This window comes from Saccoglossus kowalevskii, chromosome 16, assembly GCF_978046115.1.
Source record: "Saccoglossus kowalevskii chromosome 16, keSacKowa6.1, whole genome shotgun sequence".
NCBI classification, from domain to species: domain Eukaryota; kingdom Metazoa; phylum Hemichordata; class Enteropneusta; family Harrimaniidae; genus Saccoglossus; species Saccoglossus kowalevskii.
Window position 1 is genome coordinate 14,102,699 of NC_140656.1, and position 16,097 is coordinate 14,118,795.

Consider the following 16,097-nt stretch of genomic DNA (forward strand, 5'->3'; position numbering starts at 1 on the left):
CGCCGAGAAAGTTAAAAATAATCTTTCATCTTGTTGTCAACTAACATACCGGAACTAAATTTGCATATTATACCTCGACTCGCTCCCCACACAACAAGAACATTAAAACGTTTGTTAGGAAAAGTGCGTGCACTAAATTGCGTTCGCCATGTTAGTTAGGCAATCAAAAAAAATGTATTTGTGTTAAATTACGTTCAAGGTCTTCACTTCCTCATAGCATAACACGGTTTTCATCCTCGCTTACTAAAAGTAAAATATGTTTGGGTCGCAATCACTGTTAGTAACTATCTGGCAGAAAACCTCTTCACTGATTTTTCACTGATTTTTCTTCGCCCGAGAAATTCACGTCCCAAAATTTGGTTCTCCGGGCGCCTCTAATTAATAGCCCATCTAACCGCTGGGCTGAATCCATGATATACACAAAAATCATGGAAGATTTTGCTAAAATCTTTTTTTTACCTCTTTCTTTTCCCGTTCAGAATGGCATTCACGCCAAATGTTGGTTCCACGAGGGGCTCTAATGAATACCATATCTAATCGCTGGGCCAAGTCATAACAGTCATGGAAGATAGCAGTGTTTAAAATTACTGCCCGCCCGTATTTCCGGCACGGGTAACTATTGAGTCGGGCAGATGAAAGTTACTAGCCCTGTGGTCGGGTAGATTTGTTATATTAATTTTTACAAAAATCACAAAATGTCTAGGAATGTATGATTATTGTAAAAATTATGTACATATATGTCTGATGCAATCCTATTGACACGTGCAACAATGTGTTATTTAGCGAACTCTCACACTATGTATGATTTGAACTCTCACACTATGCGTCGTTTAAGTGCACTATAACACTATGCGTGATTTCAGTGAACAATCTCAATTATACAAGACTTCCAGTTAACCGAGCTTTTCAGTGCTGCATTATGAATCAGATGTGTCTTACTTGAATGAAAATCACTGCAGTGACGCTGATTGAAAGAAATATAGTGGAAGGATTGAAAGGAAATAAAATATTGAAAACATGAGCAGGGCTGGTGAATTTTTCATATTAATATCAACTGGATGCACGCCACATTACTCCCTATTGACATACTGTCTTTATCCAAGCGAACCTTCTCCAATCATTCAAGTTTGTTTCATCATTTTAGGTAAGGTGCCATTCTTTATAACATACAAGTTTTTAATTTCGTCTTAACATTTTTGAACGTTTCTGGAATAATTCACGACCACCAGGATGTCAATTTTGAAACATTTCCAAACAGGAATTCGATTTAATTTTTATTCACTCACGCAGCGATGTTGTTAGGTGTTTGACCATTGTCTGAAGTAAAGCACAATCTAGCGTGTTTAGCACTTTCATGGGAGACCGCCTGAGTAAACCAGATGTAATTTTGTTAGGTTCTTCACACACATGGAAAAGATTTAAGGCAAAGTTCGTTCAATCTTTGTTACTGTGATGTCAATCAAGTATACTAGAGAATCATAGAATTTTGGTATTTATTTAAATTTATAGAATGTTTTCAAATTCCCTCTACTTTTCAATTCACAATTTGTTGATGCCGTCGGCACGGAGTGGTTGCTAAGCTGTTAACACGCCGTCCAAAGTTGTTCAAAGTGATTGCAAAGTGGTGCAAAGTGGTTGCAAATTTGGTAGATGTATGTGTATATTCATCCTAAGTTGTTAGCATGTAGAACCGCACGGTTGTAAAGTTGAAAAAAATAATAAAAGCCAGATGAAAGCAGCCTATATTAGCAGATAGTCACATGAGTTGGCTGTAAAATGTTAGAAAACAGAAGACAAAGCTGGAAAAACGATTGAAAAGTTGGCGAAGTCGCTTGTATACTTGGCTTAAGTCATTGTCATGCCAATCCCGTAGTTAAATTTTGAAAACATTGAGTGAATATCTAGAAAATACCCCATATATAAGCAGATTATTACAACATTGAACCAAAAAATCGAAGACAAACAGCGTACAAAGTTGTGAAAAGCGAATGCAAAGTTGGTAGATTAATTTGGGATTGCTACCTATGCTATAATAGTAACATGTCCCATGGATAAAATTTCGAAATTGTGAATAAATATTTAGTAAATTGCCGTTAAATTAGCGTAATGTTACTCGAAGCATGTAGAGGGCATAGGTCAATTCAAGATGTTACTTGTGCAAAGGGTGTCAATTTTGAAACATTTCCAAACAGGAAATAGACGTTAATTCGATTTAATTTTGATTCACTCATCCAGAGATGTGGTTAGATGTTTGACCATTGTCTGAAGTAAAGCACAATCTAGCGTGTTTAGCATTTTCATGGGAGACCGCCTGAGTAAACCAGATGTAATTTTTCTAGGTTTCTTCACACACATGGAAAAGATTTAAGGCAAAGTTCAATCTTTGTTACTGTGATGTCAATCAAGTGTACTAGAGAATCATAGAATGTTGGTATTTTTTTAAATTTATGGAATGTTTTCAAATTCCCTCTACTTTTCAATTCACAAGATGTTGATGCCGTCGGTACGTAGTGGTTGCTATGCTGTTAACACGCCGTGCAAAGTTGTTCAAAGTGATTGCAAAGTTGTGCAAAGTGGTTGCAAATTGGTAGATGTATGTGTATATTCATCCTAAGTTGTTAGCATATAGAACCGCACGGTTGTAAAGTTGAAAAAATTAATAAACGTCAGATCAAAGCAGCCTACTTTAGCAGATTGTCACATGAGTTGGCTGTAACGTGTTGGAAAACAGAGGGCAAAGTTGAAAAAAACGATTGAAAAGCTGGCGAAGTCGCTTGTATACTTGGCTTAAGTCATTTTCATGCCAACCACGCAGTTAATTTTTTAAAACATTAAGTGAATATCTGGAAAATACCCCATACATAAGCAGATTATCACAACAGCGAACCAAATAATCGAAAACAAACAGCGTACAAAGTTGGGAAAGGCGAATGAAAAGTTGGTAGAATCATTTTGGTTTTCTACCTATGATATAGTAGTAACAAGTCCCATGGATAAAAGTTCGAAAATGTGAATAAATATTTAGTAAATTGCCGTTAAATTGGCGTGATATTATTGGAGGCATGTAGAGAACATAGGTCAATTCAAGAAGTTACTTGTGCAAAAAATATCAATTTTGAAACATTTCCGAACATGAAATAGACGTTAATTCGATTTAATTTCGAATCACTCATGCAGCGACGTGGCTAGGTGTTCGACCAATGTCTGAAGTAAAGCACAATCGAGCCTGGTTAGCACTTGCATGGGGGACTGCCTGAGTAAACCAGATGTATTTGGGGGGGGCATCCCACACATGGAAAAGATCTTAGGCAACGTTCGTTTAATCTTTGTTACTGTGATGTCAATCATGTATAGAAGACAGTCATAGATTTTTTTTTTAATTTTATGGAATGTTTTCAAATTCCCTCTACTTTTCAATTCACAAGTTTTTGCTTGTCTGCATTTCTGAGGTGAAAAGTCAAAACCACTAATACACATATACAGTGACCGTTATTGTACGTACCAAAACGATAAGTGCGCATGCGTATTATAGAGAACGTGCATGCTCCAATAACAGTGTTCAGTTCACGATAAATCACAGTTGCATATATATATATATATATATATATATATATATATATTTCAAATTACGCATCATTATACAGAAGCTTGATTTCGTAGCATTAAAATTACATAATATAATGGTTACATGGATCGGTGGAAGACTAGAGAAGATGATGGTAGAAAATGGAACACTATTTGACGTGTCAAAAACAAGTCTCGTATCACTCATCTAAACGACATCGCAGCGGTCATTTACAAAAAAAGTCGATTAGTGTACTCATTTTTGTCCGACAGAATAACCAGTGATGATTTTTCTATCTTTAATGTTGCGCTGACATTCAACTACCTCGTCTAACGTTGATTGGGCAGGATTGCTGAGTATAAACACAAAAGCTCCCGTGTGTGGTCAAGTAAAACCTGGCAAAGGTTCGGTGACTATTGGTGAGCACCAAATTATTACTATTTTTTTGTTTTTACCGCACACGGGTATGTTCTCCCTAAAATTAATTTGTCATGGATCTGCTCTTTGGTTATTCTGATCAGCCGTCTGATCTAACGCCTGCAACATTATATTCTATTTAGTTTTATAATCTGTAGTCAGTTTTCTTATGAATGTCCAAGCTGTATGTCTGACATGAGTTCATTGCACGAGGGTTCTAACAAAGGAGTGTTTTGATATCATTCCCTTTTAAATTGTGTACATCTTATTTGGTAGAGTTCATTTAGACTGGTACATTAAAGAGACAAAGTCGTCATTTAAGTAAACCGTCCGTGTCCGATTCAAGTAAACAAACAGTAAGTGACATGCATTACGCACGTCGCATGGGACCTACAACGAATACGGTGCGATTTGATGATCGTCTCGTTTTAATCTTTTTATTGAGCAAATAAAATATATATGCCCTACAAACTGTCAGCCAGTCTATATTTTGAAATGATGACTATTTTCCACATAAAAACAACAAATAGCTGCAACTGATGCTATTTAGGTAGACTGTCGACAATCGGTCGTACCTGATATAAATATGTTATTATTAATAAATGTGGTGTATAAACGTAATAGGCGCGAATAAATTGCGAACACCAGGACAGGAAGTATGGAGTGCCGTTAGGGACGACCGACTGTGTTGCAAATTCATCATACCATATCCCAACTCTTGTCCACCTTTGGAATTGGCATGTCATTTCAATGACTATTTCATTAACAGATTAAAGTAATAAGGTCCAGTATTAGTGACACTACTGTTCCTACCAATTCGATTCGTCATGTTGACCATGTTTTAAAGGAATTTGAATTACTATCGGAAGATGATGTTTTAAATTTAATTAAGGCATCGCCCAGCAAGTCATGTGACCCCCTTCCCACACGAGTGTTAAAACAGTGTATTGGTGAGATTAGTGGCTATATAAAATGTATCAAAGTTAAAAGAAGTTATACTATTACCATTGTTAAAAAACAGGGCCTTGACTTGGCATACAGTAACTATCGACCAGTATCAAATGTTTCATTTGTCTCAAAAATGATTGAAAAGGCTGTTTTTATTCAAGTACTGTCGCATATTAAGAAAAGCTCACTGGAGGAAAAATTCCAGTCAGCATATAAACAGTTTCACAGCACAGAGACTGCTTTACTCAAAGTACAAAATCATATATTAATGTCCATGGACAGCCAAAATGTTTGTGTTTTAGTACTTTTAGATTTGAGTGCAGCATTTGACACTGTTGATGGTCAGATTTTATTAGAACGACTTGAACAATGTTTCGGTATTTCGGGGAGGGTCTTGGCTTGGTTTAGATCATATTTAACGAGTAGGTACCAGTTTGTTTCGATCAAGGGTCTAACACCCTCAATGAATATGTTGAAATATGGTGTTCCTCGGCAGTAGGTGCTCGGGCCGCTTTTGTTTAGCATGTATACTTTCCCACTTGGCAGTATTATAGAACATCATGGACTATCATATCACCTCTATGCTGATGATACCCAGTTATACATATCATTCCAATCGAACTCAGTATATGATCGTGACATAGCTATGACTAATCTTAAGAATTGTGTCAGTGAACTGAAAGATTGGATGTACTGCATTAAGCTAAAACTAAATCCTGAGAAAACAGATATTTTAGTTTTTGGCATGCCTCAGCAAATTAAGAAATTAAACTTGATTTTTTCCCAAAGTTTTATTTCTGTCAGGAATGATGTACGTAATCAGGGTGTGATGTTTGATAAACATTTGAATATGGGAAGTCATGTTAGTCAGGTAACAAAATCGTCATTTTATCATCTGTATAGGATTTCCCAGATCAGAAAATATCTTTCAACAAAAACTACCGAGATTATTGTTCATGCTCTTGTGTGATCAAGGCTTGATTACTGCAATAGTTTATCATATGGTATAACGGATGTGCAATTATCTAAATTGCAGAGGGTACAGAATGCAGCAGCTAGGATTGTTTTGAAGATAAGAAGATAAAATATGACTGTATTACACCTGCTTTAATTTCTCTACACTGGCTTCCAGTAAAGGATCGTATTGTTTAGTACACAAAGCCCTCAACGGCCAGTTATTATTATTATTATTATTATTATTATTATTATTATTATATTAGCCAAATGTTTCATCCACATGTGACACTTTTGTACACACTCAGGTCATCTTCAAACTTACTTACTGTACCATTTTCACGTTTAGTAACATGTAGTGATAGGACATTTGCTGTATGCGGACCACGTTTGTGGAACGCTCCACCAAGACAAAAAAATGGAACAATATTATTGATTTTAAGGTACATTTGAAAACTTATTTGTTTCTTTCTTTGGTATAGTTTATAGTTTAATGTCATGCGCTGTTGATCAGTTATTGCTGTAAATAGCGCAATATAAGTAAATAAAATATTATTATTAATATTATTTCTTACTAGATCCGGGTACCTTCATATGCAAATGATAGTCGCGCAGATGTCTATCATTTTATCGTGGCCAATCGTGAAAAGGGTCAGGGGTCGCTGGCTACAAGGATCGCCCACGACTTACTCGAAGTTTGTTTTGACTGTACTACACTTTTCACAGCAGTTTTTAATCTATGACACAAACAAATCTTGACGAATGCATTATAAAGGACCTGGAATGTTTAGACTACTATGATATTTATTGCGAAGATTATCAGCAAGACACTATCACGCAGAGGGGAGAGACGTGTTTGTCAGCGTGCCCACGGGAAGCGGCAAGTCATTGACATATAAAGTCGGACCTTCGATGTTTTTTATACAGAATCTACGCTCTCAGCACACATTTTCTGCAAGCGTACAAACTGTCAAGATGTGGATCGATCGTCTCTGACACAATAAATTCGGTTTCTTCGCATGTTGTAGTTATGTTGATCCCGCGAAACAGTCTCCTCTGGTTTTCTATATTTACTATTTGACTACCATAAACAATGCACGTGGTTTCTTTAGTTATCGGCGATATAATACTTATCTTTGTTATTTTGGTTAGAGCGTCTGTGTTCATTGTGTTCGTGAGTTGAACAACCAACGCATTCAGGAGGTTCGCCCATTTAGAATAAATTTGCATTCATTATTTTGTGACGTCAGCGTCAACTTATGAATTATCCATATCAACTAGAAACCTGTAGACTGGGACAGTCTCTCGGGACTGAAGTTCCTCGCGTAAGATGCTTCACATTTCCCATCAAGTCTAAGATACACAATTACATTAGGCCCGAGGACTGTCGACAGTCTACTATTTAAGTTATATTGTACACATACGTGACATACAGTCTGACCGGTTAGATTTCCATACAGTTTGAGACGCTAGGAATTTTCCATTGTACTTCTATTATACATACATAACATATACTGTGTCCTTGGCCTTGGAAACTGAAAATTATGACGTGAGAGGGTCACCAGGTTGTAGCATACCAATGTGTAGCATACATCAAATGAAACTGCCTGGTATAATTAATTATATATAGTGGTTTATTGTAAGGCACTATGTCACGTGCTAAGTTTACAGATAAATATATCGAGTCCAGTTTGTATTGTAAATCTGTTGACAATAAATATTCTTATTTTGTAGATCGATGATTGAACCTCTAGGTTATATTCTACTAAATAGTATGTTTGATCGTGATCGACAGTAGGTTTATAGGAAGGCGTATGATAGCTCCTGTTGTATCATTTAGCGTTTCTGGAAGAAAAAATAATTAGAACAAATTACTATCATACTGCGCTATTTTACTGATGTTCAGTAAGACATGGCGTTAAAGAGGAACACGCAAAGGCAAATACCCCAGACATGAGATATCCCCCACAAAAAAAAAAACAAAAAAACAATACGTTTACAAAATACATTAAAAAAACAGTACGTACATTAATTGTCAAGAAGTATGTAGACATCATTAGCCCACGGTCCACCCTCGCCATCAGCACCACATGCGTCAGATGTTCCATATTTGTTATATGTCGTGAGTGCAGTAGCACTGGATGCACACCAACCACCGTTCTGTACGCCAAATATATTGAACCCATTGTCATCAGACACTTCTGCACATTTGTCTATAGCGTCTGCTCGTGACTCGTAGGCACCATCCAATCGGTTATCAGTATTTTCAAGAGTCGGTATGGCTCTATCACATGTATCGCGGAAACAACCCAGCCTAGCATATTCTGGACAAAAAAGTTTATAGTTTGAATACATTTTATACTGTGGTCATCAATGTTTACAATAAATCTGTGACAAAATATACAAATTATCTTTAATGTGAAAAATGTTTTCCCTCTCTGTACTACTTGCAGATTGTATTCCATTGATAACTGTGATCACTATAAAATCAATTTATAATTTGATCAAACCAAATATTTCTCTTAGATATTGGGACAATGTGTAGACAATCAAAAATCGAGAACTGTTCTAAATAAGGGACACCAATATATGAATCAGAATTAAGTAGATATCATATCACAAATCAAGATTTTTTTCACTCTGTTAAGTTAAGACTAGCATGCCAGCTATGAAGTGTCCCCATCTATCATTCTTGAAAATAGCAGTATATAAACCGCCTACATGCCTTGCGACATATGTGATTACTAGCCATATGCCTCGATTTCCATGTAAACATCAGTATATTACCCAGAATCTGTCTCAATCTATGAGTTCGAACTTTCCCCTTCATTAAAAAGAAGTTTATTTCTGTTCTACCATAATGCACTTTTGATTAAAGCTGATTCCAGGGAATACTTTTCATCGACAGTCGTATGTCGTTTTCAACAATAGAGTAAGTCTTATTATTACACTACTAACTATTTATGTTATACCTTTATCTTTCAGTATGTATACATCGTTCGCCCATGGTCCACCCTCTCCATCTGCTGCACAACCTGTGGATGCGCCATATTTATTAAACGTATATAACGCACTGCCGCCAGATGCACACCAACCTCCGTTTTGCACAGCAAAAATTTTAAAACCACGATCACGTGATACCTGGGCACATTTGTGTATTGAATGTTCACGAGATATGTATGAGCCATCAAGACGGGCGTCTGTTCCTTCAAGTGTCGGAATGGCTCGGTCACTTGTGTCTATAACATCCAACGTGTACGTATTCTCCGGGTACCGGATATGATGTATCTAATGCACGAACGTGAAAGAGACATAAACGAGAAATAGTATGACCTACAGTAATTATCTACACAAAAGAATAAATTTTAAGATAAATGACATAGGTGGGTGAATTCCATGTCGTTGATAATACATGAATGAATGAATATGACGGTTTAGTGAAGGTTCTATGAATTTCACAAAATTGAAATTTCAAATCGGATATATAGTTTCTCTGAGATTTGGCAACCTTCGTGATACATTTCAATGTGCAAAAGATACATAAAATGTGGTGTTATTTCTAAAAAAGTGTTGTAGTCAAAGATTGGAATGTGCAGAGGATGGAACATTAGAAATTCATGCAAGGCTTAACGAGTATATGTGAATATGGTGTGTTTTGAAGTAAAAATATAAAATTAAAAATATAAAATCAAGGAGAGGTATGCTGGAAGTATGAGTAACAGAAAAGGTCAGATCTACCTGACCAATTATTATTGCAGTTTTTTAACGATCTAACTCGTAGAACCACCAGCAAAAGCATAGCTGCATTATTCCCGGTATGCGCCACGTAGAAGTGATCCATACTTTGATAAATACTGGAAACTCCAGTACTAATAGTTTCATATTTCATACTTACCTTTATCGCGTAGTACATAAACCTCGTTTGCCCATGGCCCACCTTCTCCATCACTGCGACATGCACTTGATGAACCGTATTTATTATAAGTTATATGCGCAGTGTCACTAGATGCACACCAACCACCGTTTTGCACCCCGAACATCTTATAACCAAGATCTTTCGCCACTTCGGCACATTTCTCTATTGCATCTACTCGCGATGTGTAGCTGTCATCGAGTCGGGGGTCTGAGCCCTCCAGTGTTGGAATCGCCCTGATACTTGTGTCTCCAAAACAGCCAACACGTTCGTATCCTGGAACAAAAAAAAACACAACATGCAGAATAAAATGGGAGTGTAAATCACTGAACATTATATGAGAGGAAATATATGCGACCTTTGGAAAAAAATGTTGTGTTTGGTGTTCTGAAAAGACTGAGTATATGTTCTCCACAGATGAAATAATTTTATATTAACAAGTTGCGTTTAACAATCTTGTTCATCTCAGCCAAATTGTAAAAAAATGATCAGTTACTGCACTTTTTATTAAGTATAACTTTTTTTTAAATAAAAAACACTTCAATGTCGGATAGTCTTGTTTTTTTGTAATATGCTCAATATTACTCGATTATAAATTAATTAGTGGTTTCACTAAAATACTTACAAATTGTTCAAACATTTCCGAATTGTCATTGTTACTTATTTGTCAATAGAAGGACCGTGTATGATACAGAGAATATAAATAAACTGTCATTCCTTATTGTGCGCTAATATTAACATACATATCCCACACTTCGATGATTCAATTACCTATGTCTTTGTCCAGTACATACACATCGTTTGCCCAAGGACCGCCTTCGCCATCAGAATTGCAAGCTCCAGACATACCATACTTGGAAAACGTAGAGGCCGCTGTAGCACTGGATGCACACCAGCCACCGTTTTGTACAGCAAACATATTAAAACCACGGTCACTTGCTACTTGAGCACATTTTCTTATTGCATCTGCTCGCGATGTGTAAGAACCATCCAACCGAGAGTCCGTGCCCTCAAGTGTCTCAATAGCTCTGTCACTCGTGTCTCTAAAACATCCAATGTGCACATAAGCTGTACAAAAAATAATACAGAAATATGTAACATGATAATTAAATCTCATATGTCCTTATTTGTGTGAATAAATGTATAACCAAATCATTTTTGACATCTTGGTATCTGTTTATAATTACAAATGTATATACCAAATACATTACGACGCTACCAACAAATCCGAAATATACCCATCAGAATTACATGTGGTAATCTGGTATTTATTGAAAATACACATGTTAAACATTCACACAATCAAATGCTATCATTCCGCAGTTAATCGTATCTAGTGATAACCATATAATAATATCCTAATACCATTAATCTCGTCATTCTGACATAAACGTTATATATCATCTTCAAATAATATATGCTTATTAATTTTTACACGACTTGAAAATTATTATTATATTACTTACTCATGGGAGTTACAGTACTGTAACTTCTTTTATGTCCATAATTCCTCGCTTCTGCTTTTAACGACTGAAATGAATGGCAAATAGAAGGGTACAGACAGATATTTAAAATACACATGAAAAAAATTATTCAATTTCAATTGGCTTTCAATCGAGGATCATGAAGTCTCGAAAATTGTATTACGATAATTCACATATAAGCGTTGATGTGGCTGCATGTGTAAACGTTTCTGGTATGATTAATGTATTGTGGTACGTTTTTTCTTTACAGCGCATAGAACATCGAGTTTGTGTCGTTGGCGTTTGGTGCTGGGTGTCGCTACAACCTGATATATTTCTTTTACACGCGATTTGTTTATCTCCAATTAAATGATTTCTGGTATATCCCATTATAGTTATAGAAATATACAGTAAACTTCTGAAAGAACGCTACAGGTTTCTATTGATACGCCACAAAACCAACGAATTTGACAATTGTGTGTTGATCACGCTCGATTTCGAGACAAATTGTCACGTGTAAAAATTGATAGCTTGCTATATTCCATCTGACTCAGAGTGACATTTCTTAAAGTATCATAAGACATTCAAACACTTACCATATGTAAGCAGCTCATGGCTACCACCATTATCAAAGTTTGTACCTTCTTCATAGTTGTCGATGCGTTTGACAAACGATGAAATCTGTATGCAAAACAGAAATACAAATACAAACATAATATTTGACCGAACAGAAGTCTGAATATATACATTGTAATGGAACAAAAGGCCATCCAGGGATTTTTACTCAGTTTCTGGTAGTTTAAATAAACTGTTTACATGTGATGTGACTAAATTAATAACAAAGATCTTAATGATATTATAGCAAATATTCAATCTGTTACAGGCGATAGAGTAGAATCAGATTTCAGCGACTACCAAAATCTGCCTATATTTAGAAGCCTTTCGTTTGTAGGTCAATTAGATAATAGATAGTCGATGTTCCAAAGATCTCACCCTTTTCATCTTTCATTACTGTGATGGGAGCTATACAGATGGCCATGAGCGAATCATTCATGAAAGTTGGAGACAGTTTATTTCTAAGCAGATCAGTTCATGATAACTACTGTAACCCAGACTTCCCAACACGAGTGGTTAGTCTGTAATCCTGGGGCTGTTAAACCAGCAAGCAATCAGAAAATCTTAACGCCAGTTTCACACATATGCCTCATGTCTACCTTGACCACACTCTCTAATTAAACCAAAGTCGAGATTGTTGTATATGACACCAAATCCATCCTTCCTATCACACTATACCACATTAACCAAGATTGTGATACTTGCTGCACATATAGAACGGATAGATTTGTAATCTCAAAACCGTCATGGCTATGTTCGTGGGAAACCTTTTCCAATTTAAATTAGCATCTTTCTATTATCTGTATGCGAGTTTTAACATGTCATATCAACCACAAATCACAAAAATTCTAGTCGTCTAGTAAAATGTTTTATGATCCAGTCAATGTCATTAAAAAACTTGGTCAAGGAAAGATCACTGAGAATAGATGAATAGAGGAATTAATAGACTTATGGCATGGTGTACTATCAAGGAAATCGTATAGATTAAGAGGGAGAACGGGAAAATGCATTGCATTGCGATGTGATTTCAAGAGGGTATAATGGAATGGATGATGCAATAAAAAGTGGTTCCTAGCAGTCAGCCTGCAAGAACAGGAACAGAAATGATTAATTTCATCTGCACGGGGCTGGGCGTTGGATGTTGAACAAATATAATACGGCAGGCCACTTACAAAAATCATCTCCTTGACATTACATTAAATTACCATGAACATGTGTATAAAATAGATAACTTACAGATGAATCGGGATCTAGAAGCTGTCTCTGCTTTATTGGACTGGCTGGGTGTTTTATAGAGAATGACACGGAAATTATTGTCAGTAAATATTGGGTAATTGTCTGTCGGAAATAGCGTCCCACTATTTCTCAATTATATTATAATAATATTAATTAACTGAAAAGTCAATTAACAGTACCTAATTATGAACTAACCTGGGGTATATACATATATATATATATATATATATATATATATATATATATATACTCGCGCTACTCGTAAAATGTAACAATGCCATACCAGTAAGGTTAATTCTTGTAAAACTTCTTTTTCAAAAGCAAATTATTCCCATATAACGCAACAGGAGAATACAACCTTCCTATTACTATTTGAAAATGTGCAATTTGTAGGCAGCAACGCTCTATATCTACGAGCTGTATTGATGCATGTCACTCTACTGAATGAACTAAACAGGTGAAAGCAACATGTAGTATACTATGATATGTACAGGAATGTGACTCCTCCATGTCATTACTTCATTTTACTTCTTAATGGCAGATACCACCTCTATTGAAAAATATTGGAGGTTGGGGTTCTTATTGAAACCATTGAATTTTGTAGCACAATTTAAGGAACTTGGAAATTACTAAAGTTGTACACAATGCGTACTCAAAAATATTTAAAAAGTTATTAACCAAAAATTCTATGAATTTGATTTATATTCATCAACGTGATATTAAAAAATATACTCAGTGATATTTTGTTTGATATGGGCAGGACACAATAAAAAATAAAAATGCCTAATCGTAGGTGCATGGCGTACTTAAGGTAGCGCGAAGGGTTTGGTGACGTTTTTGATTAAAGCATTCTCTGTCTATTGTCTCATTAAGAACCGTAATTTAGCGTATATATTTCAAAAGCCTAAGTATAGAGGGGCAAGTTCACACAAACTGGAGAGTCAATGTTCACGTAATTACCACGTGACCACAAAAATGGCAAACCTTGTAAAAATGACTAAGTCTGCGATTTCGAGAGCTTCGTCTGTAATCAAGTCATTGAAATGCGTCTCCGATAATCAAAAGACCTATTATTGCGATTTCTACGCCGGTTTGTTTTTTTGTCCCCTAATTATTCCATACTTGGCATCTTTAACAGACTATTATTCTGTGACAAAGCATTTTCTTCAAAAACCCAGACATATTTCGCACCATCATTATCTTTTGTACGATAAATGCGAGTTTGAATGTTCTAGTCCGAACGCACTTGATCTGGCGGCGGTCCCAATGAGTCGTATTCAATCAAAACTTCAACTCGAGAAAAACGGAAAAAACAGTTTTGGATAATAAAACACAGTATATTTGCTGCATTATTATAAATATACACTAAACATGGCCAAACATATTAACCACTGATATCATAGAACTCATAAAGAGTGTCAGATAATGAATAATTTCAAGCTCGAGTGTGGAAAATGAAGAAAACTGCAGGAACGTTCGGGTTTCCATTGTTATGCAGACGAAAAACGAGGGATAATGCCTTGACAAACATTACTGTCCCACTGTACACGCTCACAGTTTACCTACAACCTAATCCTTCAAGTGTCTCTGATAAGAAATCTAATAAAACGGTTTTCGTGGTGAAAGCTTCTGCTTTCCAATCACCTTTTTCTCTCGCTTTTGCGACCGCTTGTTGAATTCCACCAGAAAATTTCCGCTTTAATTTTCGATCGCGCAAACCCCGAAATATCTCCGCCCGCTCGCTCGCATTTAAAATTCGGACTAACAGAAAAAGATTCGAGCTTCACATTGTCTTATAATTGTCTTTCTGGTTTTTATATATCTTGAACAGCTGATAAAATTTCAAATATTTTTTTGTTTTAGCTATCTATAATTATATGCACCCAATCTGACCCTTTGACCTCGATTTGGCTTTGACTGAATATTTTATTTTAAACATTATTCTGACGTGAAATACAGAATGTATTTCAACACAAGTACGACATGTTGTCTGGGTTATCTTTCCTGATTGTCTTCGCAATGTGTTTTGTATAATTATTGTTCCCCCCCCCAAGGCAAAAACAAGCTGAAAGTCCATGGAGCTAAATAGCAGTTGCATGCATGGGCTGAGTAAAAGAAAATATTTCTAAGCCTAAAATAAAACCTAATATTACACATCTTTGTGTATTTGTTAATTTTACATATGTTTGTCATGATAGTATGTTTGTAAATATCTAGAAAAATATCGTCTTTCGTTGATAATTTCAATTGTTTCGAATGTCTGTCGACCGTGTCCCAATAATTTGTTTGGAAAATCGATCCCCGTTGGTTTCTCCATACTGAGTTTAGCACGGGCGTCTATCAACACAATCAGCCGAGACAGGATAAACATTGACCGTAATTCACGGGGATCATGTCCCGTAATTTGAGGGCTGAAACCCCAAATAATTAAACAAGTATTATTATTAAAATATATATTTTATTTTACATCGCAAAACTAGAACAGAGCTAGAGTTGTTCGCCTTGAACTCGATGCTACTTCAACTAGCCATTTCTTACCTTGAAATAAAAAAAATTAAAATTCGAAGTACATCGGGGAAAATATTAATCACCATTCTTAGCAATCGCAAGCTTATTTTATTCGAATTCATGAAATCCATTTGTTGGCAACTTCCGCACTAAAAATGTGGGTGTGGTTCCCTTGCAAAGTCATATTGATAACACGGACAAATATGGTTCTGTGACCCAGGTCGTGCTCCGATCAAGTGACTTTCAGCCAATCAATGATGTTGTAACGAAGCATATTTGAGGCTAATTGAAGGGTCGTCGTACCATCTAATCTCCGGTGGTGATTCACATATTTTTTGTGCTGTGTCAGGCTTCAAAATTATTCGCTGAAAAAGATCGGTATATTTTGACAAACGGATGGGATTTGACCTCAGTTCAAAAAGAAAATACTAGGCTGAGATACATTAGTGTCTACGCGAATAAGTTTTCTTTGCAAGTT

The 16,097-nt window shown here is 35.9% G+C and overlaps 1 protein-coding gene across 1 annotated transcript; it reads right to left on the minus strand.

Moving 5' to 3' along the window:
• Positions 1-7,497: 7,497 nt before the first annotated feature.
• Positions 7,498-13,144, minus strand: LOC100367221 (uncharacterized). Its single transcript, XM_085490885.1, has 8 exons — positions 13,112-13,144; positions 11,857-11,941; positions 11,264-11,327; positions 10,569-10,865; positions 9,780-10,073; positions 8,857-9,123; positions 7,912-8,208; positions 7,498-7,729 (listed from the first exon to the last, which is right to left on the minus strand). The coding sequence occupies exons 2-7, from the start codon at positions 11,908-11,910 to the stop codon at positions 7,913-7,915; spliced, it is 1,272 nt and encodes a 423-aa protein (XP_085347011.1). The 5' UTR covers positions 11,911-11,941; positions 13,112-13,144; the 3' UTR covers positions 7,498-7,729; position 7,912.
• Positions 13,145-16,097: the final 2,953 nt, after the last annotated feature.